The sequence below is a fragment of the Acipenser ruthenus genome, chromosome 25 (assembly GCF_902713425.1).
Source record: "Acipenser ruthenus chromosome 25, fAciRut3.2 maternal haplotype, whole genome shotgun sequence".
In the NCBI taxonomy this organism is placed as follows: domain Eukaryota; kingdom Metazoa; phylum Chordata; class Actinopteri; order Acipenseriformes; family Acipenseridae; genus Acipenser; species Acipenser ruthenus.
Window position 1 is genome coordinate 11,190,284 of NC_081213.1, and position 26,068 is coordinate 11,216,351.

At 40.4% G+C, this 26,068-nt stretch overlaps 2 protein-coding genes and 1 long non-coding RNA gene across 3 annotated transcripts; 2 read left to right on the top strand and 1 right to left on the bottom strand.

Annotated features, from left to right (window-relative positions):
* Positions 1–1,978: 1,978 nt before the first annotated feature.
* LOC131701599 (pyruvate dehydrogenase E1 component subunit beta, mitochondrial) lies at positions 1,979–8,532 on the top strand. Its single transcript, XM_059000443.1, has 10 exons — positions 1,979–2,131; positions 2,228–2,287; positions 3,006–3,113; positions 3,211–3,273; positions 3,370–3,405; positions 4,641–4,926; positions 6,307–6,417; positions 6,950–7,041; positions 7,417–7,558; positions 8,100–8,532. The coding sequence occupies exons 1-10, from the start codon at positions 2,096–2,098 to the stop codon at positions 8,243–8,245; spliced, it is 1,080 nt and encodes a 359-aa protein (XP_058856426.1). The 5' UTR covers positions 1,979–2,095; the 3' UTR covers positions 8,246–8,532.
* An 844-nt stretch (positions 8,533–9,376) lies between these two features.
* Positions 9,377–14,958, bottom strand: LOC131701603 (uncharacterized). The gene is made up of 2 exons (XR_009308907.1): positions 10,170–14,958; positions 9,377–9,631 (listed from the first exon to the last, which is right to left on the bottom strand). It is a non-coding gene; the product is annotated as an uncharacterized LOC131701603 (long non-coding RNA).
* A 2,703-nt stretch (positions 14,959–17,661) lies between these two features.
* LOC117971983 (pyruvate dehydrogenase E1 component subunit beta, mitochondrial-like) lies at positions 17,662–24,187 on the top strand. The gene is made up of 10 exons (XM_059000445.1): positions 17,662–17,794; positions 17,891–17,950; positions 18,655–18,762; positions 18,860–18,922; positions 19,019–19,054; positions 20,292–20,577; positions 21,957–22,067; positions 22,600–22,691; positions 23,087–23,228; positions 23,793–24,187. The coding sequence occupies exons 1-10, from the start codon at positions 17,759–17,761 to the stop codon at positions 23,936–23,938; spliced, it is 1,080 nt and encodes a 359-aa protein (XP_058856428.1). The 5' UTR covers positions 17,662–17,758; the 3' UTR covers positions 23,939–24,187.
* The last annotated feature ends 1,881 nt before the right edge of the window (positions 24,188–26,068 follow it).

Consider the following 26,068-nt stretch of genomic DNA (forward strand, 5'->3'; position numbering starts at 1 on the left):
GTGTGTTCTCTGTGTGTGTGTGTGTGTGAGAGAGAGTGTTCTCTGTGTGTGTGAGAGAGAGAGAGAGAGTGTTCTCTCTCTGTGTGTGTGTGAGAGAGTGTGTGTGTGTGAGAGAGTGTGTGTTCTCTGTGTGTGTGTGTGTGAGAGAGAGAGTGTGTGTTCTCTGTGTGTGTGTGTGAGAGAGAGAGTGTTCTCTCTGTGTGTGTGTGTGTCTGTGTGTGAGAGAGTGTGTTCTGTGTGTGTGTGTGAGAGAGAGAGTGTGTGTTCTCTGTGTGTGTGTGTGTGTGTTCTCTGTGTGTGTGTGTGTGTGTGTGTGTGTGTGTGTGTCTTAAATTCTGCGAGCAGTATCTCCCCGGTCAGACGCACTTACCACACTAACTGTGGGCGGAGTCACACTGGGACCTGCGCCAGTGCACAAGACCTGCAGGAATACCTGCAGCTTAGTTTTCTTATTTACAATCAAAACTGCATTTTGTTTGTGTTCTTTTTAAAATTCAATTTGTTTTATTATTTTTGTTTTAATTGTTCTATTTCTACAAACTAGCTTTTTTTTTTTTTTTACACAATACTATTTTATTAATTTCTGTTTTTTTCATATTCTGTATTAAAACCCTTTGCGGTCCATTTATTAATCGCGCGTCAGGCACGCCAGGTCTAATTAATTTTCACACGCGCAGTTAATTTTAGACGCGCTGTTTAAAAGTATTTTTTTTCACAGTCAAACGGGTTTAAATGGCCCTGCATATCAACAAAGCACACACTAGGCATCTCCAGCCCCTCCCCAGCCTTTTGTTTGCTATAGCGTTCAGCTGTGTAAGAAATAAATAATAATAATAGTCGTACATACCGATCGATCATCTCCAGATCACTCGTTTTATCACCAAACTCCTCAATAATGCGATCCAAGTCATTATTTTATTACTATAACATCTGAAAAAAGCTCTGCAAATGTCCATGATAGTCTCAGTGCGCTGACGCACTTAGCCAGCTTGTTTATTATGGACGCCCATTATCTGATACCTGATACCATGTATGACTATTCATGAAATACGCCTTTTTTTTTTTTTTTTTTTTTTCCCCGACTTGTCTCGGCTCCTGTCGCTACCACTCGGCAATTGAATGGTTTTCTCGGCTTTTTCCGGAGAAAAAACGACTAAACACCCGTTTATTGCGTTGCTATAATGATGTCGGACCCAGTCCGACAAAGGACCTGTGAGGAATAATTGCAATGTCGGACCCAGTCCGACAATGGACCGCAAAGGGTTAAACAATTTTAATGTAATCGTTTAAGTGTTCGTTTTCTTCGTGTGTGTGTGTGTGAAGGCTAAGCGCTTTGAGATCCTTGTGATGAAAGGCTCTATTGCTATTGTTGTATAGTTCAAACTTTTTTTCGGAAATTTCATTTTTTGTCCTGTTACCTTAGTTATATCTTAATTTATATTACCTACTAAGCAACACGAGTAATTATTTTATTTTACGTATAGTAATAATAATAATAATGTTATGTCAAAATGATTTACTTTACGGACTATTAATTATATAACTGTAGGATACGAAATACTCTATGTCTATATACTGTAATCCTTGGCATATTTAGAGCTAGGGCGAAAAGTTTTTAATCACGCTATAGAATTAACTAAGTTTTCTTCATAACGTTGAATGAAACCTGTTGCATAATGTTACGTTAACATAATGAATTACACATACAGCTATGTAGTTTTCCATATACTTAACGAAAAACTGACAACAATTGAAAAATGGCTTGCGGGAGCCTTTTGTTATATAATTGTAAATGATGTTAAATAAAATCTCAATTATGTTCATATCGTTTTTTTGTTTTTAATCTCTCAATCCTAACATTTCAGGTGATGCTCTTGGTCCATAGCTGTCTGTAAACTCCACCGCGAGATTTTAACTTGCCCTTGACCAGCAAGCAGTCCAATCACAACAGTTAGCTGACAGACGCCTCACCACAGACACTCACCGTGATTGGACATCGATTAGCTAAGACCCGCCTATTGCCAACATTAGTCGTTAGCATTGGGTAGCAATCCTAGTTTAACAATATCCTTCAAGGCTAGAGCACAGGGACAAGATGGCATTACTTGAAAGCTGCGTTCGTTCTGGGATGGTAAGGGAATGATTTTAAAAAAAAATAAAGTAATGTCAGTTTTATTAACTCGTACAAACACAATGAGCGTTAAATTCATGTTTTGTTTTTTAACAGAATGTTTTTGCTGTGGTCTTGCGGAGGCAGTTCCACAAAACAGCGCCTGCTTTAGTGCAGGTAAGTTATTCCCAGTCATGTATTCACCGTGGAAAGGTTACCGTGATTCGTGTTGCTTGTGCTGAGTGTCGGATCCATGGGGAGGAGCATTCATTAGGAACTCGAGCGTCCACACATTCCGATACCGAAGTGTATGCAGTTTAAAGCGGGTTTGGAGAGTTATAGGTTGAACAATACGTAAGCTAAACAGGGGTAGACTCCTACAGAAAGCTAGTGCTGGGACTAACACGGGATTTAATTTCATGTTCAGATATTCGCTCGTAATTTAAATGTTCAAAAAGTAATAAAAACCATTATATTGCTCTGAACGCAGGCATGCAGACAGGAGGGGAAGGTCCAAAACGGGGTTTCAAAACCGCGGACAAGCGTGGTCCAGATAGCACATTCTAGTTTATTCGCGTTGAAATGTAACACAAAATGTAACACATATCTGACGTTGTCACAGATGGAATAGAAACAAAGACACAGGTTGATTTTATTTTAAGTGGCACACACACATTGTGTGATTAAAGTTTTTACCTTACTTACATCCACACTGTGGCACAGTTCCTGCTCTTGGACTGTATATTATAGTATAACAGTTATTATAACGTCCTGTTAATGTCATACATTTTAAAAGTTTGGAATGATATTCTGGGGGGTGGGGGGGGAGAGCTGTGGCAGTCCTTTCCTTGGCTGTGCGTGTGCAGGTTGGTAAGGTAGTGGGGGTGTGTTTCAGGTGACTGTTCGGGATGCTCTGACCCAGGCTATGGACGAGGAGCTGGAGAGAGATGAGCGAGTGTTTCTGCTGGGGGAGGAGGTGGCACAGTACGATGGTGCATACAAGGTAACAAAGCCGCTCGGACTGCACTTTGAAAATTCATTGCAAAGGTATTCTGACTTTGAAATTTGTATAGATAATTAAAGCCTCATGTATTTTTCAGGTCAGTCGAGGACTATGGAAGAAATATGGAGATAAGCGAATCATTGACACTCCTATTGCAGAGGTATGAGCAGCCAGGCGCTGGATTGGCAGTACCTTGAGTATAGTCACCTCAATACCGTTTCAATGTTCTTCATGCTTTTCATTTGTTTTGTTTTAGATGGGCTTTGCTGGAATTGCAGTCGGTTCTGCTATGGTAAGAAATGAAGTATCCCTGTCAGGGAAGTTTGTATGAATTTGAAATGCGATGCTGCTGTTGTGGCAAATTGAATCTGGGAGTTAGTCATTTATCAGCACATGTTATTGAAAAATAGAATCTATATTAGTTAATATTGTGGTGGCGGCAGGGGGGTGGGGGGGGGAGCCTGTAACTAAGGCTGTATTCACGGTTATCGTGAAATTTACCCATTGCTCTGTAATGTGCAGTTCCCTGAGAATTCCCATTTCTGAAAGGACAGTGTAAATATCCATGTTTATCACCTTCAATAAATGCAGCAAACGTGCCCTTATTGCTGCGCTGCCTGTTCCACAGCATTCAGCAACCTGACAGCCTGCTTAGTTTGCTTCCATGTGTTTTTTTTTTTTTTTTTTTTAATTATTAAACAAAATATTCTACAATGTAGCGTTTACTGTTCAGGTCAGCATTTAAATGTTTAGAAACATTTTGTTGTATAATATCTAAGGTTATCAAGTCTGTGACAATGCTATTTTTCTGCTTTAATAAATATATTGTCTTGAAGTATCTATTTAGACTATGAAATGAGCCATTTTTACTGTGAAACAGCCCTATCTATAGCAATTAAATCCATCATATTTGTAAATTTAAATTATATAAAAGTGCATTACCACAAGATCCAAATATATCATGTGATCATTTGAGTCATGGTTCATATCCACAGTGTTACAAACCCATGCTAAATGTGTTGGACCATGACGGTGACCTGTTTCTGGATGACTTAAGTTTCTGTTGTAGTACAGCTTTGTGTTAGACTTAATTTGTGTATTCCTTTTTTCTCTATTCATTATAAGTGAATAAACCCTTTTCACTCTTGTTTTTAACCTTGGACTGCTTGCATGTCTACAGTTGGTACACTGCTGAATGTCCAATAGAAATGGAGGATACACTGTGTGTTTAGAGAACTGCTCTCAAACTATGCGAGAATGTGTTGAAGGAATATTGTATGTAATGTTAAAGCTAGAATATTGTATGTAATGTAAAATGTTAATGTTTAAGCAAGTGCAAAGAAAGTTCCTCAGAAAAAAATGAAATTCTGAAGTTGGAGGAACTTTCTTTGCCTTCAGTTTCCACTTATGTTCTTGAAACCAGTGTGTTTATAATCTTTATACAGCAGATCCTATCGCCCCGAAAGCCTGTGTTGTACATGCTTTAAAAAAAGTTTTGTTTCTGATTCTGATGTTTTACTGTTTCAGGCTGGCTTGAGGCCGATTTGTGAGTTCATGACTTTCAATTTCTCCATGCAAGCCATTGACCAGATTATAAACTCTGCTGCCAAGACATACTACATGTCTGCTGGGCTGCAATCCGTCCCCATCGTGTTCCGAGGCCCCAATGGCCACTCTGCTGGAGTGGCAGCCCAGCATTCCCAGTGCTTTGCAGCCTGGTATGGGCACTGCCCTGGGCTCAAGGTGCTCAGCCCCTGGAGCGCCGAAGATGCTAAAGGGCTCCTCAAAGCTGCCATCAGAGATGACAACCCAGGTATATGTAACACTTGCCATTTTTTCTTTTTCAGTTTGTGAATTTTGTGCTTCTAAAAGGACAGTATTCTGGCTCCAGTCAGACCAGGTGTGGAAGGAAAGCTGCCATCACGAGTGCTCAATCCTGACCATGGCAAACGTGATGCTTTTGTGACCTGGATTATCAAATGAGTTTGAAGCCTAGAACTCCAAAGTCATTTCACTTTGACCTTGATGTAACTTAAAAAAAAAAAAAGGATGATGAGTAAGTAGATTCAAGAAAATGCACAGAGTCCTTTTCTTCACTCAGTTGTTAGGTTTATTGAAATATGCAGGGAGTCTGGTCCCAGGTACAGGACAAACAGAATACTTGTTCTTACAATCGTTGCATGACATTAAATACCCTTCTGCATAGGTGTCTCTCTCCTCCTCTTTCTCTGACACTTAACCAATAGAAAAGGTACAACTCATTATCCTGTTACCATATATTCCATTTTGTGTGTGTGTGTGATCTAGTGTGAAGACCTCTGAGCTCAGTGCATTCTTCAGACCCTGGTGCCACAAAGGTCCATACACCTGTTCCTATCTCTCCTTCCTTGTTCCTATCTCTCCGATTTGCCTAAGACCCTTTGATCCCAGTGGCACTATCTTTTTGGATCTCTGAAGTCTTAGAGCCTGGCTCCTTCAGTCCCCTTGAAAACTAGCTTTATGACCCCGTCATAAACCAGCTGTATTTTCTAAGCAAAAACCTGTTAACCAGTTTTATACCCCAGTGGACTCCCCGAAGGGCAAGCTTCTTTCATGTCAGGGCTGGAGATCAAAGGACTTGTTTGTACAGCCGTGTGCTGCTGGCCAGCCATTTGCTTTGACACAAAAGAATCTTAACTTCTCTACCATATTGCAGCTTTCATCTATCACAGCAGTGCTTGCATTTTTGGAACGAACAGTTTTTTCTATCCAATGTTAAATCACTTTTCAGAAAAATAACATGAATACAGCTGTCATTCCTCATGCGTAGCAAACTGCTATTCAATACTTGTTCCATGTTTTCCAACAGACCTAAGCTCAATTTAAATTGAAGTGGGAGTTAGAAAATAACTTCATGTTATGAAATGTTTTACTCGTTTAGCCTAGTGCCATTGTTGCAAGTATTTGGTTATTCCCACCTTTTTAAAACGTGCATTTCTCTGCTTTATCTAGGTACCAGACATACTGCTAGTGTTGGAGGGCTGCAACAGCTTGACACATGCTAAATAAAAAGACCAGATGGGTTTGTTTTAACAGGGCACTAATGTTCTAGATACAAGGGTAGGACAGTGAATGGCTTGTCCTTCAAATGAACTTCTGGTGTTTTGTTCTGTAATAAATGTGAGCTTCATCTCCTCCCTGTTCTGTTTCTCAGTTGTGTTTCTTGAAAACGAGCTGTTGTACGGCGTTGCCTTTGAGGTCTCAGAAGAAGCTCAGTCCAAAGACTTTGTTGTCCCCATTGGAAAGGCAAAGGTAGAGAGGCAAGGTGGGTGAACGAAGGGCTGTGAAACTGTAGACACGATACCTCAGCTGCTCTGCATGACTAATATGCCAATGAAATATAGAAACTTCATAAAGATAAACCCTGTATATTTTAGGTTTTGTTTTACAAATTGTGGATCTGTCAAGGCAGTAAAACTGGCAAAAATAATAAAAGGGCTGTTGGTTCAGACCATGCGGGCAACACAAAATGAAATCCTTTTTGTTGCTTCAACAGGAACAAGAAAAATCAACAATATTCTGATTCTTAGGTTTTAAAAAAAATAAGATTGTCATAGCAATCCGCTAGGTTTCTCTTGGCTGCTGTATTAAGGACTTCATTAATATTAGGGCTGTAACCTCATTGCAGAGGCCTAAACTATCTTAAGGGGTTCTAGCTGTCATTTCAAGATGACTAAGAAAAGATTGTCATTATCTGGTGTTTAACTGTTCAAAGACTAGATGTCTTAAAACCAATCCGTGTACAGTCGCTGGTCCTGGAGGGATTAAGATGTCTGTTTTTTGTTCTCTTCCTTCAGGAACTCGCATTACCCTGGTCTCCCACTCCAGGTATGTGGGGCACTGTCTGGATGCAGCAGCGGTTCTGGCTGAAGAAGGCATTGAGTGTGAGGTGGGTCTTGCCTCTTGCAGTGTGTGTCTAGCTCCAGTATGAATTCAGTTTTCTGATTGCATAGTACCGGTGCTCTGAATACAGTTTACTGCTGTTTTCTGATTTGCATAGTACCGGTGCTGTGCCACCCCCCCCCACCCCCACCCCCCTTTTTTAATTTTTTTTTTTTTGGGGGGGGGGGGGGGGGGTGTACTATTGATTTGTGTGTAAATCAACAGAGCTACAGTGGAACAGCGAGTTTGCATGGATACTGACTAAGTATTGAGTGTCGATTGTGTTTCACCTTGCACAGAGAGGAAGGTTGCATGTTTGGATTGGTTATTTAAGCACTTGCTATATTTTGCTTGTATAATGGCAAGCCCTCGTTCTCCGCAGGTCATCAATCTCCGCAGTATCCGGCCCCTGGACATGGAGACGATCGAGAGCAGCGTGGCGAAGACCAATCACCTGGTCACCGTGGAGGGGGGGTGGCCACAGTTTGGCGTTGGCGCGGAAATCTGTGCCAGGATCATGGAAGGTAATATCTTCAACCTTATTTCTACAACGCCGGTGATCTCTTCCACAATAATAATAATATTTTAACAAACCTCGCCAAATTAGAAAATTGCCAGGCTTTTAATAAGAGGGGAGGGGGGGGGGGGGGGACAAAAACTAAAAAAAATCTTCTTGTAAGGAAGAAAGATTCGATGTAAAATCAAAATGAGATGACCAGTCCCAGGAAAGTGTTGCCAGCAGAACTTTGGTTTTCCAAGGGGTGGAGGGGGGATCCTGTTAACAGCAGCAATTAACTCAAACTGTGCACAACAGTGTAATTATCAGCAGGTAAGTCCACACAAGACAGGTGATGAAGGTGACCATGTAATATGCATGCTGTAAATGTACTTGAGCGTAGATCAAGAAGTGGTACTTTCTTTAGCGGACCATTTTTGACTCTGTAAAGAATGCATTGTGCTTTTCCTACATTCTCGCTTGGAATATTTTATAGTGTTCAGCAGGGAATCTCGGCTAAGTGAATTGTAGGTATTGGAGTCCTTCATGTGTGTGTTTCCTTCCTTTAGGCCCAGCCTTTAACTATCTGGATGCACCAGTGATCCGGGTGACTGGTGTAGACATCCCCATGCCTTACGCGAAGATCCTTGAAGACAACAGTGTACCTCAGATAAAAGACATTATTTTTTCAGTGAAAAAGTCATTGAATATCTAAGTTCTTAGGCTAGTCAGTCTTCACATTCTGTTGTATTCATTGCTGATATGTTGGGTCTTTTTAAAAGATGACAATTTCCCATGCCATGTTATTTAATCGGCAAACAGGACAGGCTGGCAATAAAGAACATATTTGTGATAGTAGAGAGGTTTCAAAGAAATGGATATTGTTGCTGTTTATTGGTCATTTGTAGAGTTCTGTGGAATCTGTACTCCATTTAAACGCCATAACATAATACAAATGTTAATACTTTTTTTGAAAAATTAAAACTATTGTAAGCCCCCATACATGGCTTCAGTGCTTTTTGTTTTTGTATGCAGTTAAGATTGCTTGTACGGTTTTGCCGCCTTCCCCTCCTTGATTGTCCTGGGTCTGATTTTGAAGGGTATAGGTGTAGTTTACGTGGGGGACATGTCCCCTCGTGTTGCAGGAGTACTAAACTTTTATTTCTCAATGTGTTTGTATAATCGCTACTCTGTATAGCAGTCACCGCAAGGACCCAGCGGAAACACCAGTCATCTGGGGCCGGTTGTACTGATGAGATTAAAAAAAAAAAAAATGGGATTGGATCTGGGATCACTGGAGTCAGATCATGAGACGGTGTTGTACTACGCAGATCCACTGATTTATTATGTTCCAGACCAGGAGCAGCATTTGCTATAACTAGGGAAACTGACCAATGAAGCGAACAAAGACCCCAGCAAACTGATGAGCAAAGAAAGAGGAGGATGCGCTATGCTGCTGTATCCAAAACCCTGTAGTTTATGTAAACAGGAAAATAGTTTAAGTTTGTAATTCACCATAGCTTGTCTGTCATCACCAGGGATCCTAGGAAGCGGTTTGCTGTGGATTAACATAGGAAAACGCAGATTTTTTTTATGTTTTCGGAGACATTTTAGTTTTAAGTTTGGGGAGGGGCAAAAAACATGCAAGGCTGCTTTTGGTTTAATAACCAAATCAATTCACGTGTAATACATTAACACAGGCACTTTTGCTTTAAATTTATTTATGGATGAAGAGTAAAAAATTGTACTAACAAGGTCAAACAATACGTTTTATTAAACATTTTAAAACTAATAAACAAAAGTGAAGACTGCATGTGTACATGAGTACATTAATTATTGTAGATAGTAATTCATAGCCAGCCAGCATTTTTGTAAATAGCAACACATGTAATGCACAATAAAATAAACATTCTACTTGTGTCATCGGTGTCAGTTTCAGGCACAGCTTCATGGTTGGCAAGGTGACACAGCTGAGAGAATGTTTTCCTCTGTCATCCCGTCTGATGCAGTCAGTGTCAGATCAACACACAGTACAGTTAGTCACTCAGTAACGAGGTGTAAACAGGTGATTCATCGATCTGTATGAGCGTTTACGAAGGTGCTTTGTTAAAAAAAAAAAAAATTATAAATCTAAATTTATAAATCTGTGTTTATTTTTTAGCAAAATAAACTCTAAGCCTATTTTTAGGGACCCCAACTGTTGTTGTTGATGCCAACTTAGGCACTTCACATAAGGACTAGCAAGTTTCAAAAGGTACTAGTCCTTTGGAGTAGTAGCACAATATTGTTAGTTTCTAACCCTGCATTATTATCATAAAAAAGAAGGGAGTTTTCTAAAAATAGCCATAGATTTGTTTTCACCCACATCACTGTATTCATTTGTATTGTACAGCAAACCTGTTAACCACCACCTAAAATAACCTGTCCATTGATCTTACCTTTACCATCTCCACAATGCAAGTGAATGAGTAAAGCACCTTGAATAAGCAACCCCCTGTGTTCAGCCACTATGATGACCAGTTAAGTCAAGTTGTGCATCCAGATTAGCACTCATTTTGGACTATTTTACCTAAAGTAACATGAGGCAATAAAATGAGTCTGTGAAACCAGCTGTAAAACATCAGGGTCTACTCTCTTACCATGTAGCCCCAGTCTCCATTATCCATTTGCTCTGCCTTGGTTGATTCCTCCTGGATTGCAGCGAGTGAGATGAATAAATATTCACCTTCTGCTCCCAATGCGCTGACGGTAGTGCAAGACTGGAATCTCCTATAGGGAATATAGATCTGTCACTAAACCAGAACAACAAAAAGAATCGAAAGGAAGATTCTAAAGATCTATGAAGGATTTGTGTCCACATTGAGAACACACAGCATTCTATTGTTCACTGACTGTGCAAGACTCAGCTAATGGGCACCAAAATACTTAGAGGAAACTAAACTAAACTAAACTTTGTGGAAATTGGATATTGAAATTGTATTTATCTTATGTATAATTTGAAGAACAGTTTATTTTAATTATTTTGTTTAATATATTTAAGGGATAAATAAATAAATAAATAAATAGTTTTTTTCTTATTTATTTATATAGCACCTTACGTCATAGACTCCAAGGTGCTTTACAGAAAACATAATACACACAGGATAATAAAACATTCAAATAGCATACTATTAGTATTTATCCTTGGAATAACCACGAGCCCTGCATCCTGAGAGCTAAGATTCCTTTTAGGAATGTATGGGGTCAACAGCTCTTGTAAATAACTGGGTGCTAATCCATTAAGAGCTTTATAAGTTAAAAATAAGATCTTAAAATAAATTCAAAACTGCACAGGAAGCCAATGTAAGGAGGCCAAGACAGGAGTAATATGTTCACCTTTTCTGGTTTTAGTTAGAATTCTTGCAGCAGCATTCTGAATAAGCTTCAAGCGAGACACCAAATACTACTTTGGAATCCCAGAAAAAGTGCATTACAATAGTTGATTCTTGATGAAACAAAGGCATGCATTAGATGCATAATAGATCTAAGTTTAGCTATATTTCTCAAATGATAATAAGATGCTTTAGTAATTTTCCTAATATGGGACTGTAACAGGGGAGACCTGTGCTGACTCTTCTGGTGTATTCAAAGTGCTGCAGGAAGAGGGCAGCAGCCGTTCAATATCCTCCTGTTGGTCAGGACACAGAGAGGTGGGAGAGAGGGTGTGTGGGCTTTCCTTCTCTCTGAGGAAAGCCCTCTCTGGGGGGATTGCTTGCCCTATAAAATAACATTCTGCTGTTTCCTCAGGTCTGCCCTTCTAAGAGACGTGCGGACGCTCTGGTCCAGAACTGAGACACGGCCGGAAAGGAAAAATCTGAAAAGAAAAAAAAAGAACCCAACAAAAGAGAATAGGGGTAGCGAGGAAAACCGTGGGCAGACCCCATCAGTATTTTTATTAACAGACTGAGGGAGTGGTGAGGGTAGGATGGAGACCCGGACCGTGTGGGTAGCGACGGTCGGGGTGAAGCTGCCGAGTGCAGCACCTTTTATTTGTAGTTTTGATTACTGTGTTTTATTTTCCTTTTTTCTTTCGCCTTTTGATTATTCTTTTGTTGAGCACCTGTGAGTGCGCCTGCACCTGTATTCTGAATTCTTTACCGCCTCTGGTATTGTTGTGGTTCTGTTTTTACCATGGTTGGTAGGCAGACCACGGCCAACAGCGCCCTCTGCGGGCTGAAAAGAGGAATTACCTACCCGGAATAAAACTGGGCACCTGTGCGGTGTTTCAAGTTCATCTGTGTCACAAGCATGACCTCTGTTTTATCAGAATTCAACATCAGAAAATTCTGAGACATCCAAAACTTTATGTCCGCAAAGTAAGCAGCTAATAGCGCCCCAGTAGAGGGATTGCCTGGATTGAAAGACAAGGTACTTTACTTAGATTGCTCCAGTAAAAACCCAACTGTATAAATGGGTAATTGTATGTAAAAATAATGTGTAAAAAATAATGTAATTTTATGTAAAAATAATGTGATATTTTGTAACAATTGTAAGTCGCCCTGGATAAGGGCGTCTGCTAAGAAAGAAATAATAATAATAATAATAATAATAATAATAATAATAATCTCCCCGACAGAAACATACTGAAACCTATCGAAAAGATAAGACCTAAACCAAGAATGGACACCGTCTGTCAAACCCACTAAACTCCCAAGCCGATTTAATAGAATGGAATGGTCCACAGTATCAAAGGCAGCGCTAAGATCAAGAAGAATTCAAACTGAAGGAAAGCCAGAGTCTGAGCTTATCAAAAGATCATTTACTACCCTAACAAGAGCCGTCTCAGTGCTATGTGCAGATCGAAATCCAGACTGAAATTTCTCAGATAAACCATTACAAGCTAAAAATGTGAGTAATTGATTGGCAAAAACTTTCTCCAAGACCTTGGCTAAAATGGAAGATTGGAAATTGGCCTATAGTTCTTAATAACTGTAGGATCCAAATGACTTTTTTAAGTTGGGGTTTAACCACTGCAACCTTACGTGCAGAGGGAACTATACCAGATGAAAGTGATTCATTTCTAATTGTTAAAATGCCTATATTAGCAACACTAAATACATATTTTAATAGTTTAGTAGAAATAGGATCAAGGGCACAAGTGGTTGGTCTCATATGCCTAACTAACGCTGTCAGCTCTTGCAAAGTAACCAACGAGAAAGCCTCCATCGTAGTTTTATCAGGTCTAGCTAATTCAAAGTAGGAAGAAAGGCCCATAATAGAAGGAGTCTATAAGATCTGATCACTAATGTCAAGAATTTTATTTTGAAAGAATTTTAAAAACTGAACCAATATTAGAGGTAGAAGCAACAGCAGGTGAATTTACTCATTTATCTATAGATGCAGAAAGAAATCCAGGGTTATTTTTATTTTTTTCAATCAGGTTAGACTAGTATAAAGATCTAGCCTGGGACAAAGCCTTCTTATATTTAACTCAGTGGCTTTTCCATGCAAGATAATGAACACGCAGTTTGGAATTCTTCCATCTGCGTTCCAATTCACGAGCATCACATTTCAGTTTCCGAGTAGAATCATTAATAAGACGTGGTCAGACATGAGAACCGTGCATTATTTACACAGCGATTCACCACCTTGAGTTGTTTTCTGATTCAACTGATATTCATTCAGAAAACAAGAATATGACGGCTGTGGATTCTTTCAGGGATCCAGTCTCCTAAAGAATCCACAGCTCTGTGTTGTCTGTTATGAATCCAGGAAATGTTTTAATACCCAACAATGTCCCTTTGGGCTCTAAGGGGCACACTTCCCAAGTACTCTGTTTGATTTTAATATTTTACGAGGGCTCCGACTGCTGGAGTGAAATGCTTTTGCACCCCATAGTGACCAGCCTCTCCAGAAGCAGGGAAACTACCCAAGTTAATGTGATGTTGAGATAGGAATCCAGCAGCCAGCTTGGCCAGCATTGCCATATGCCTGTATTCTCAAATCTAACCCTAAACTTGACGTCATCCAATACAGGACTGGAGTACTTAAGACACACACGTCTGACTGATTCACTGATTTTCAAGCACAGATTCTTTGTATTTATACAACTACAATATATACAAGGTCCTTTCTTTAAATTCCCAGTTAAAAATCAAGCACGTGAAAATACTGAATTATTCCATTACTTGATAGGCTACTTAATGTAAAAAAAAATGTTTGTTATGCGGTTTTGAAGAAGCATATTATAACAAACAGTTGTATATTTTGTTTTTTAAGGAGCAGTACTGCAGTCACTTTGCATGTCTTTCTAGTCTGTTTCATTTCACCTGGACACTGGAGAGAAATCGATTTGTTTCGGAGGTTATACGAACAGTGCCCGTTGCACGGTCAGAATACACACATTTTGAACTGGTGCAGGTACTAATGTATCCGGGAAAGGGCTGCTGGCGGTACATCACCGCTCCTCTATACGCACTCACAGCATTGCACAAAACCATTGTAACCCGAGCTGTAAAACACAACGTTAATCCCCGGGTTGTGTCCTGCACGCTTACCTTAATTCGATGCCTGTGTCTCTTCTTTCCTGTTCAGCAGACAGTCCAGCTGATTAAATGATTCACTTCTGACTGTTTCTGTCTGTAGGTTGCCTTCCGCGCTGGATGAACAGCTGGTTTCCCAGAGTTCTGGTACCGCAGAATTTAAACATGCTTTGTTTAAATGCTGGTGGCGTAGTTGTGCTCTATGGGTGTCAACAGCAACTGCTTTAACTTTTACAGGAAAATGTTACTATCGACGTGCTATCAATATTGCAACGCGAAATACTGCCAAGCAGAGTTTGTAATGAAAATATATTAATGTCTGTGTTAACCGAGATCGCTACAATATTATAGCGAGAGGCAAACTGAACCATGTAGTAAACGGACACCGAGGTATAACATATTACAGTATTATTATTATTATTATGATTTCTTTCTTAGCAGACGCCCTTATCCAGGGCGACTGACAATTGTTACAAGATATCAGTACAGTATTGGACATGCTTGTGGGCACGGCAGCTTTCATGATGCTCCGCTGCTGAGATTGGGTCTAAAACCCAGAGCACAGTAATGGTCATCCAGGCAGCTCAGAACAAAGAAGAGTTTGAAACGCACTGAGGCAGAAATCATTTCATAACTGTGTGACAGCAAGCCGCATTTCTTTCATTCTTGTTTTGTAAGAGGGCAGGTGGGCTAGAAACTCTTACAGCCGGGTATCGGACAAAAAACAGAAACGCCTGCCACATCACAGTAGGCCTATGCTGTGTTTGCATCGATTGGACGAATGTGCAGGCAAGCTGTAATGATCTGTACAGACTGTGCTGCGGGACAGCCTCCTGTACCCTCAGTGAACCAGCCCCGCTGTGTGTGTGTGTGTGTGTGTGTGAGAGAGTGTGTGTGTGTGAGAGAGAGAGAGAGAGTGTTCTCTCTGTGTGTGTGTGTGTGTGTGTGTGTGAGAGTGTTCTCTGTGTGTGAGAGAGAGAGAGAGAGTGTTCTCTCTGTGTGTGTGTGTGTGTGTGTGTGTGAGAGAGTGTGTGTGTGTGTGAGAGAGAGAGTGTGTGTTCTCTGTGTGTGTGTGTGTGTGTGAGAGAGAGAGTGTGTGTTCTCTGTGTGTGTGTGTGTGAGAGAGAGAGTGTTCTCTGTGTGTGTGTGTGTGTGTGAGAGAGAGAGTGTGTGTTCTCTGTGTGTGTGTGTGTCTGTGTGTGTGTGTGTGTGTTCTCTGTGTGTGTGTGTGTGTGTGTGAGAGAGAGAGTGTGTGTTCTCTGTGTGTGTGTGTGTGAGAGAGAGAGTGTTCTCTGTGTGTGTGTCTGTGTGTGAGAGAGTGTGTTCTGTGTGTGTGTGTGTGTGAGAGAGAGAGAGAGTGTGTTCTCTGTGTGTGTGTGTGTGAGAGTGTGTTCTGTGTGTGAGAGAGAGAGAGAGTGTTCTCTCTCTGTGTGTGTGTGTGAGAGAGAGTGTGTGTTCTCTGTGTGTGTGTGTGTGAGAGAGAGAGTGTTCTCTGTGTGTGTGTGTGTGTGTGTGTGTGAGAGAGAGTGTGTGTTCTGTGTGTGTGTGTGAGAGAGAGTGTGTTCTGTGTGTGTGTGTGTGTGTGTGTGTGTGTGTGTGTGTGTGTTCTCTGTGTGTGTGTGTGTTCTCTGTGTGTGTGTGTGTGTGTGTGTGTGTGTTCTGTGTGTGTGTGTGTGTGTGTGTTCGAGAGAGAGAGAGTGTGTTCTCTGTCTGTGTGTGTGAGAGAGTGTGTTCTCTGTGTGTGTGTGTGTGTGTGTGAGAGAGTGTGTTCTCTGTGTGTGTGTGTGTGTGTGTGTGTGAGAGAGAGAGAGAGTGTGTTCTCTGTGTGTGTGTGTGTGAGAGAGAGAGTGTGTTCTCTGTGTGTGTGTGTGTGTGTGAGAGAGTGTGTGTTCTCTGTGTGTGTGTGTGTGTGTGTGTGTGTGTGTGTGTGTGTCTTAAATTCTGCGAGCAGTATCTCCCCGGTCAGACGCACTTACCACACTAACTGTGGGCGGAGTCACACTGGGACCTGCGCCAGTGCACAAGACCTGCAGGAATACCTGCAGCTTAGTTTTCTTATTTACAATCAAAACTGCATTTTGTTTGTGTTCTTTTTAAAATTCAATTTGTTTTATTATTTTTGTTTTAATTGTTCTATTTCTACAAACTAGCTTTTTTTTTTTTTTTTTTTTACACAATACTATTTTTTTAATTTCTGTTTTTTTCATATTCTGTATTAAAACCCTTTGCGGTCCATTTATTAATCGCGCGTCAGGCACGCCAGGTCTAATTAATTTTCACACGCGCAGTTAATTTTAGACGCGCTGTTTAAAAGTATTTTTTTTCACAGTCAAACGGGTTTAAATGGCCCTGCATATCAACAAAGCACACACTAGGCATCTCCAGCCCCTCCCCAGCCTTTTGTTTGCTATAGCGTTCAGCTGTGTAAGAAATAAATAATAATAATAGTCGTACATACCGATCGATCATCTCCAGATCACTCGTTTTATCACCAAACTCCTCAATAATGCGATCCAAGTCATTATTTTATTACTATAACATCTGAAAAAAGCTCTGCAAATGTCCATGATAGTCTCAGTGCGCTGACGCACTTAGCCAGCTTGTTTATTATGGACGCCCATTATCTGATACCTGATACCATGTATGACTATTCATGAAATACGCCTTTTTTTTTTTTTTTTTTTTTTTCCCCGACTTGTCTCGGCTCCTGTCGCTACCACTCGGCAATTGAATGGTTTTCTCGGCTTTTTCCGGAGAAAAAACGACTAAACACCCGTTTATTGCGTTGCTATAATGATGTCGGACCCAGTCCGACAAAGGACCTGTGAGGAATAATTGCAATGTCGGACCCAGTCCGACAATGGACCGCAAAGGGTTAAACAATTTTAATGTAATCGTTTAAGTGTTCGTTTTCTTCGTGTGTGTGTGTGTGAAGGCTAAGCGCTTTGAGATCCTTGTGATGAAAGGCTCTATTGCTATTGTTGTATAGTTCAAACTTTTTTTCGGAAATTTCATTTTTTGTCCTGTTACCTTAGTTATATCTTAATTTATATTACCTACTAAGCAACACGAGTAATTATTTTATTTTACGTATAGTAATAATAATAATTATGTTATGTCAAAATGATTTACTTTACGGACTATTAATTATATAACTGTAGGATACGAAATACTCTATGTCTATATACTGTCATCCTTGGCATATTTAGAGCTAGGGCGAAAAGTTTTTAATCACGCTATAGAATTAACTAAGTTTTCTTCATAACGTTGAATGAAACCTGTTGCATAATGTTACGTTAACATAATGAATTACACATACAGCTATGTAGTTTTCCATATACTTAACGAAAAACTGACAACAATTGAAAAATGGCTTGCGGTAGCCTTTTGTTATATAATTGTAAATGATGTTAAATAAAATCTCAATTATGTTCATATCGTTTTTTTGTTTTTAATCTCTCAATCCTAACATTTCAGGTGATGCTCTTGGTCCATAGCTGTCTGTAAACTCCACCGCGAGATTTTAACTTGCCCTTGACCAGCAAGCAGTCCAATCACAACAGTTAGCTGACAGACGCCTCACCACAGACACTCACCGTGATTGGACATCGATTAGCTAAGACCCGCCTATTGCCAACATTAGTCGTTAGCATTGGGTAGCAATCGTAGTTTAACAATATCCTTCAAGGCTAGAGCACAGGGACAAGATGGCATTACTTGAAAGCTGCGTTCGTTCTGGGATGGTAAGGGAATGGTTTTAAAAAAAAATAAAGTAATGTCAGTTTTATTAACTCGTACAAACACAATGAGCGTTAAATTCATGTTTTGTTTTTTAACAGAATGTTTTTGCTGTGGTCTTGCGGAGGCAGTTCCACAAAACAGCGCCTGCTTTAGTGCAGGTAAGTTATTCCCAGTCATGTATTCACCGTGGAAAGGTTACCGTGATTCGTGTTGCTTGTGCTGAGTGTCGGATCCATGGGGAGGAGCATTCATTAGGAACTCGAGCGTCCACACATTCCGATACCGAAGTGTATGCAGTTAAAGCGGGTTTGGAGAGTTATAGGTTGAACAATACGTAAGCTAAACAGGGGTAGACTCCTACAGAAAGCTAGTGCTGGGACTAACACGGGATTTAATTTCATGTTCAGATATTCGCTCGTAATTTAAATGTTCAAAAAGTAATAAAAACCATTATATTGCTCTGAACGCAGGCATGCAGACAGGAGGGGAAGGTCCAAAACGGGGTTTCAAAACCGCGGACAAGCGTGGTCCAGATAGCACATTCTAGTTTATTCGCGTTGAAATGTAACACATATCTGACGTTGTCACAGATGGAATAGAAACAAAGACACAGGTTGATTTTATTTTAAGTGGCACACACACATTGTGTGATTAAAGTTTTTACCTTACTTACATCCACACTGTGGCACAGTTCCTGCTCTTGGACTGTATATTATAGTATAACAGTTATTATAACGTCCTGTTAATGTCATACATTTTAAAAGTTTGGAATGATATTCTGGGGGGTGGGGGGGAGAGCTGTGGCAGTCCTTTCCTTGGCTGTGCGTGTGCAGGTTGGTAAGGTAGTGGGGGTGTGTTTCAGGTGACTGTTCGGGATGCTCTGACCCAGGCTATGGACGAGGAGCTGGAGAGAGATGAGCGAGTGTTTCTGCTGGGGGAGGAGGTGGCACAGTACGATGGTGCATACAAGGTAACAAAGCCGCTCGGACTGCACTTTGAAAATTCATTGCAAAGGTATTCTGACTTTGAAATTTGTATAGATAATTAAAGCCTCATGTATTTTTCAGGTCAGTCGAGGACTATGGAAGAAATATGGAGATAAGCGAATCATTGACACTCCTATTGCAGAGGTATGAGCAGCCAGGCGCTGGATTGGCAGCACCTTGAGTATAGTCACCTCAATACCGTTTCAATGTTCTTCATGCTTTTCATTTGTTTTGTTTTAGATGGGCTTTGCTGGAATTGCAGTCGGTTCTGCTATGGTAAGAAATGAAGTATCCCTGTCAGGGAAGTTTGTATGAATTTGAAATGCGATGCTGCTGTTGTGGCAAATTGAATCTGGGAGTTAGTCATTTATCAGCACATGTTATTGAAAAATAGAATCTATATTAGTTAATATTGTGGTGGCGGCAGGGGGGTGGGGGGGGAAGCCTGTAACTAAGGCTGTATTCACGGTTATCGTGAAATTTACCCATTGCTCTGTAATGTGCAGTTCCCTGAGAATTCCCATTTCTGAAAGGACAGTGTAAATATCCATGTTTATCACCTTCAATAAATGCAGCAAACGTGCCCTTATTGCTGCGCTGCCTGTTCCACAGCATTCAGCAACCTGACAGCCTGCTTAGTTTGCTTCCATGTGTTTTTTTTTTTTTTTTTTTTTTAATTATTAAACAAAATATTCTACAATGTAGCGTTTACTGTTCAGGTCAGCATTTAAATGTTTAGAAACATTTTGTTGTATAATATCTAAGGTTATCAAGTCTGTGACAATGCTATTTTTCTGCTTTAATAAATATATTGTCTTGAAGTATCTATTTAGACTATGAAATGAGCCATTTTTACTGTGAAACAGCCCTATCTATAGCAATTAAATCCATCATATTTGTAAATTTAAATTATATAAAAGTGCATTACCACAAGATCCAAATATATCATGTGATCATTTGAGTCATGGTTCATATCCACAGTGTTACAAACCCATGCTAAATGTGTTGGACCATGACGGTGACCTGTTTCTGGATGACTTAAGTTTCTGTTGTAGTACAGCTTTGTGTTAGACTTAATTTGTGTATTCCTTTTTTCTCTATTCATTATAAGTGAATAAACCCTTTTCACTCTTGTTTTTAACCTTGGACTGCTTGCATGTCTACAGTTGGTACACTGCTGAATGTCCAATAGAAATGGAGGATACACTGTGTGTTTAGAGAACTGCTCTCAAACTATGCGAGAATGTGTTGAAGGAATATTGTATGTAATGTTAAAGCTAGAATATTGTATGTAATGTAAAATGTTAATGTTTAAGCAAGTGCAAAGTAAGTTCCTCAGAAAAAAATGAAATTCTGAAGTTGGAGGAACTTTCTTTGCCTTCAGTTTCCACTTATGTTCTTGAAACCAGTGTGTTTATAATCTTTATACAGCAGATCCTATCGCCCCGAAAGCCTGTGTTGTACATGCTTTAAAAAAAGTTTTGTTTCTGATTCTGATGTTTTACTGTTTCAGGCTGGCTTGAGGCCGATTTGTGAGTTCATGACTTTCAATTTCTCCATGCAAGCCATTGACCAGATTATAAACTCTGCTGCCAAGACATACTACATGTCTGCTGGGCTGCAATCCGTCCCCATCGTGTTCCGAGGCCCCAATGGCCACTCTGCTGGAGTGGCAGCCCAGCATTCCCAGTGCTTTGCAGCCTGGTATGGGCACTGCCCTGGGCTCAAGGTGCTCAGCCCCTGGAGCGCCGAAGATGCTAAAGGGCTCCTCAAAGCTGCCATCAGAGATGACAACCCAGGTATATGTAACACTTGCCATTTTTTCTTTTTCAGTTTGTGAATTTTGTGCTTCTAAAAGGACAGTATTCTGGCTCCAGTCAGACCAGGTGTGGAAGGAAAGCTGCCATCACGAGTGCTCAATCCTGACCATGGCAAACGTGATGCTTTTGTGACCTGGATTATCAAATGAGTTTGAAGCCTAGAACTCCAAAGTCATTTCACTTTGACCTTGATGTAACTTAAAAAAAAAAAAGGATGATGAGTAAGTAGATTCAAGAAAATGCACAGAGTCCTTTTCTTCACTCAGTTGTTAGGTTTATTGAAATATGCAGGGAGTCTGGTCCCAGGTACAGGACAAACAGAATACTCGTTCTTACAATCGTTGCATGACATTAAATACCCTTCTGCATAGGTGTCTCTCTCCTCCTCTTTCTCTGACACTTAACCAATAGAAAAGGTACAACTCATTATCCTGTTACCATATATTCCATTTTGTGTGTGTGTGTGATCTAGTGTGAAGACCTCTGAGCTCAGTGCATTCTTCAGACCCTGGTGCCACAAAGGTCCATACACCTGTTCCTATCTCTCCTTCCTTGTTCCTATCTCTCCGATTTGCCTAAGACCCTTTGATCCCAGTGGCACTATCTTTTTGGATCTCTGAAGTCTTAGAGCCTGGCTCCTTCAGTCCCCTTGAAAACTAGCTTTATGACCCCGTCATAAACCAGCTGTATTTTCTAAGCAAAAACCTGTTAACTAGTTTTATACCCCAGTGGACTCCCCGAAGGGCAAGCTTCTTTCATGTCAGGGCTGGAGATCAAAGGACTTGTTTGTACAGCCGTGTGCTGCTGGCCAGCCATTTGCTTTGACACAAAAGAATCTTAACTTCTCTACCATATTGCAGCTTTCATCTATCACAGCAGTGCTTGCATTTTTGGAACGAACAGTTTTTTCTATCCAATGTTAAATCACTTTTCAGAAAAATAACATGAATACAGCTGTCATTCCTCATGCGTAGCAAACTGCTATTCAATACTTGTTCCATGTTTTCCAACAGACCTAAGCTCAATTTAAATTGAAGTGGGAGTTAGAAAATAACTTCATGTTATGAAATGTTTTACTCGTTTAGCCTAGTGCCATTGTTGCAAGTATTTGGTTATTCCCACCTTTTTAAAACGTGCATTTCTCTGCTTTATCTAGGTACCAGACATACTGCTAGTGTTGGAGGGCTGCAACAGCTTGACACATGCTAAATAAAAAGACCAGATGGGTTTGTTTTAACAGGGCACTAATGTTCTAGATACAAGGGTAGGACAGTGAATGGCTTGTCCTTCAAATGAACTTCTGGTGTTTTGTTCTGTAATAAATGTGAGCTTCATCTCCTCCCTGTTCTGTTTCTCAGTTGTGTTTCTTGAAAACGAGCTGTTGTACGGCGTTGCCTTTGAGGTCTCAGAAGAAGCTCAGTCCAAAGACTTTGTTGTCCCCATTGGAAAGGCAAAGGTAGAGAGGCAAGGTGGGTGAACGAAGGGCTGTGAAACTGTAGACACGATACCTCAGCTGCTCTGCATGACTAATATGCCAATGAAATATAGAAACTTCATAAAGATAAACCCTGTATATTTTAGGTTTTGTTTTACAAATTGTGGATCTGTCAAGGCAGTAAAACTGGCAAAAATAATAAAAGGGCTGTTGGTTCAGACCATGCAGGCAACACAAAATGAAATCCTTTTTGTTGCTTCAACAGGAACAAGAAAAATCAACAATATTCTGATTCTTAGGTTTTAAAAGAAATAAGATTGTCATAGCAATCCGCTAGGTTTCTCTTGGCTGCTGTATTAAGGACTTCATTAATATTAGGGCTGTAACCTCATTGCAGAGGCCTAAACTATCTTAAGGGGTTCTAGCTGTCATTTCAAGATGACTAAGAAAAGATTGTCATTATCTGGTGTTTAACTGTTCAAAGACTAGATGTCTTAAAACCAATCCGTGTACAGTCGCTGGTCCTGGAGGGATTAAGATGTCTGTTTTTTGTTCTCTTCCTTCAGGAACTCTCATTACCCTGGTCTCCCACTCCAGGTATGTGGGGCACTGTCTGGATGCAGCAGCGGTTCTGGCTGAAGAAGGCATTGAGTGTGAGGTGGGTCTTGCCTCTTGCAGTGTGTCTAGCTCCAGTATGAATTCAGTTTTCTGATTGCATAGTACCGGTGCTCTGAATACAGTTTACTGCTGTTTTCTGATTTGCATAGTACCGGTGCTGTGCCACCCCCCCCCCACCCCACCCCCACCCCACCCCCACCCCCCTTTTTTAATTTTTTTTTTTGGGGGGGGGGGGGGGGGGGAGGGGGTGTACTATTGATTTGTGTGTAAATCAACAGAGCTCCAGTGGAACAGCGAGTTTGCATGGATACTGACTAAGTATTGAGTGTCGATTGTGTTTCACCTTGCACAGAGAGGAAGGTTGCATGTTTGGATTGGTTATTTAAGCACTTGCTATATTTTGCTTGTATAATGGCAAGCCCTCGTTCTCCGCAGGTCATCAATCTCCGCAGTATCCGGCCCCTGGACATGGAGACGATCGAGAGCAGCGTGGCGAAGACCAATCACCTGGTCACCGTGGAGGGGGGGTGGCCACAGTTTGGCGTTGGCGCGGAAATCTGTGCCAGGATCATGGAAGGTAATATCTTCAACCTTATTTCTACAACGCCGGTGATCTCTTCCACAATAATAATAATATTTTAACAAACCTCGCCAAATTAGAAAATTGCCAGGCTTTTAATAAGAGGGGAGGGGAGGGGGGAGGGGGGGGGGGGGGACAAAAACTAAAAAAAATCTTCTTGTAAGGAAGAAAGATTCGATGTAAAATCAAAATGAGATGACCAGTCCCAGGAAAGTGTTGCCAGCAGAACTTTGGTTTTCCAAGGGGTGGAGGGGGGATCCTGTTAACAGCAGCAATTAACTCAAACTGTGCACAACAGTGTAATTATCAGCAGGTAAGTCCACACAAGACAGGTGATGAAGGTGACCATGTAATATGCATGCTGTAAATGTACTTGAGCGTAGATCAAGAAGTGGTACTTTCTTTAGCGGACCATTTTTGACTCTGTAAAGAATGCATTGTGCTTTTCCTACATTCTCGCTTGGAATATTTTATAGTGTTCAGCAGGGAATCTCAGCTAAGTGAATTGTAGGTATTGGAGTCCTGTGTGTGTGTGTGTGTGTGTGTGTTTCCTTCCTTTAGGCCCAGCCGTTAACTACCTGGATGCACCAGTGATCCGGGTGACCGGTGTAGACATCCCCATGCCTTACGCGAAGATCCTTGAAGACAACAGTGTACCTCAGATAAAAGACATTATTTTTTCAGTGAAAAAGTCATTGAATATCTAAGTTCTTAGGCTAGTCAGTCTTCACATTCTGTTGTATTCATTGCTGATATGTTGGGTCTTTTTAAAAACAGGACAGGCTGGCAATAAAGAACATATTTGTGATAGTAGAGAGGTTTCAAAGAAATGGATATTGTTGCTGTTTATTGGTCATTTGTAGAGTTCTGTGGAATCTGTACTCCATTTAAACGCCATAACATAATACAAATGTTAATACTTTTTTGAAAAATTAAAACTATTGTAAGCCCCCATACATGGCTTCAGTGCTTTTTGTTTTTGTATGCAGTTAAGATTGCTTGTACGGTTTTGCCGCCTTCCCCTCCTTGATTGTCCTGGGTCTGATTTTGAAGGGTATAGGTGTAGTTTACGTGGGGGACATGTCCCCTCGTGTTGCAGGAGTACTAAACTTTTATTTCTCAATGTGTTTGTATAATCGCTACTCTGTATAGCAGTCACCGCAAGGACCCAGCGGAAACACCAGTCATCTGGGGCCGGTTGTACTGATGAGATTAAAAAAAAAAAAAAATGGGATTGGATCTGGGATCACTGGAGTCAGATCATGAGACGGTGTTGTAGTACGCAGATCCACTGATTTGTTCCAGACCAGGAGCAGCATTTGCTATAACTAGGGAAACTGACCAATGAAGCAAACAAAGACCCCAGCAAACTGATGAGCAAAGAAAGAGGAGGATGCGCTATGCTGCTGTATCCAAAACCCTGTAGTTTATGTAAACAGGAAAATAGTTTAAGTTTGTAATTCACCATAGCTTGTCTGTCATCACCAGGGATCCTAGGAAGCGGTTTGCTGTGGATTAACATAGGAAAACGCAGATTTTTTTTATGTTTTCGGAGACATTTTAGTTTTAAGTTTGGGGAGGGGCAAAAAACATGCAAGGCTGCTTTTGGTTTAATAACCAAATCAATTCACGTGTAATGCATTAACACAGGCACTTTTGCTTTAAATTTATTTATGGATGAAGAGTAAAAAATTGTACTAACAAGGTCAAACAATACGTTTTATTAAACATTTTAAAACTAATAAACAAAAGTGAAGACTGCATGTGTACAGGAGTACATTAATTATTGTAGATAGTAATTTATAGCCAGCCAGCATTTTTGTAAATAGCAACACATGTAATGCACAATAAAATAAACATTCTACTTGTGTCATCGGTGTCAGTTTCAGGCACAGCTTCATGGTTGGCAAGGTGACACAGCTGAGAGAATGTTTTCCTCTGTCATCCCGTCTGATGCAGAAGGTGCTTTGTTAAAAACGAAGGTGCTTTGTTAAAAAAAAAAAAAAATTATAAATCTAAATTTATAAATCTGTGTTTATTTTTTAGCAAAATAAACTCTAAGCCTATTTTTAGGGACCCCAACTGTTGTTGTTGATGCCAACTTAGGCACTTCACATAAGGACTAGCAAGTTTCAAAAGGTACTAGTCCTTTGGAGTAGTAGCACAATATTGTTAGTTTCTAACCCTGCATTATTATCATAAAAAAGAAGGGAGTTTTCTAAAAATAGCCATAGATTTGTTTTCACCCACATCACTGTATTCATTTGTATTGTACAGCAAACCTGTTAACCACCACCTAAAATAACCTGTCCATTGATCTTACCTTTACCATCTCCACAATGCAAGTGAATGAGTGAAGCACCTTGAATAAGCAACCCCCTGTGTTCAGCCACTATGATGACCAGTTAAGTCAAGTTGTGCATCCAGATTAGCACTCATTTTGGACTATTTTACCTAAAGTAACATGAGGCAATAAAATGAGTCTGTGAAACCAGCTGTAAAACATCAGGGTCTACTCTCTTACCATGTAGCCCCAGTCTCCATTATCCATTTGCTCTGCCTTGGTTGATTCCTCCTGGATTGCAGCGAGTGAGATGAATAAATATTCACCTTCTGCTCCCAATGCGCTGACGGTTGTGCAAGACTGGAATCTCCTATAGGGAATATAGATCTGTCACTAAACCAGAACAACAAAAAGAATCGAAAGGAAGATTCTAAAGATCTATGAAGGATTTGTGTCCACATTGAGAACACACAGCATTCTATTGTTCACTGACTGTGCAAGACTCAGCTAATGGGCACCAAAATACTTAGAGGAAACTAAACTAAACTAAACT

Bases quoted from the DNA above. Each gene is read 5' to 3' on its own strand.
- LOC131701599 (XM_059000443.1), top strand. From the start codon at position 2,096: ATGGCATTACTTGAAAGCTGCGTTCGTTCTGGGATG. The intron at 3,274-3,369 runs GTATGAGCAGCC...GTTTTGTTTTAG, and splicing joins TTGACACTCCTATTGCAGAG to ATGGGCTTTGCTGGAATTGC. The intron at 3,406-4,640 runs GTAAGAAATGAA...TTACTGTTTCAG, and splicing joins TTGCAGTCGGTTCTGCTATG to GCTGGCTTGAGGCCGATTTG.
- LOC117971983 (XM_059000445.1), top strand. From the start codon at position 17,759: ATGGCATTACTTGAAAGCTGCGTTCGTTCTGGGATG. The intron at 18,763-18,859 runs GTAACAAAGCCG...TGTATTTTTCAG, and splicing joins AGTACGATGGTGCATACAAG to GTCAGTCGAGGACTATGGAA. The intron at 22,692-23,086 runs GTGGGTCTTGCC...CGTTCTCCGCAG, and splicing joins AAGAAGGCATTGAGTGTGAG to GTCATCAATCTCCGCAGTAT.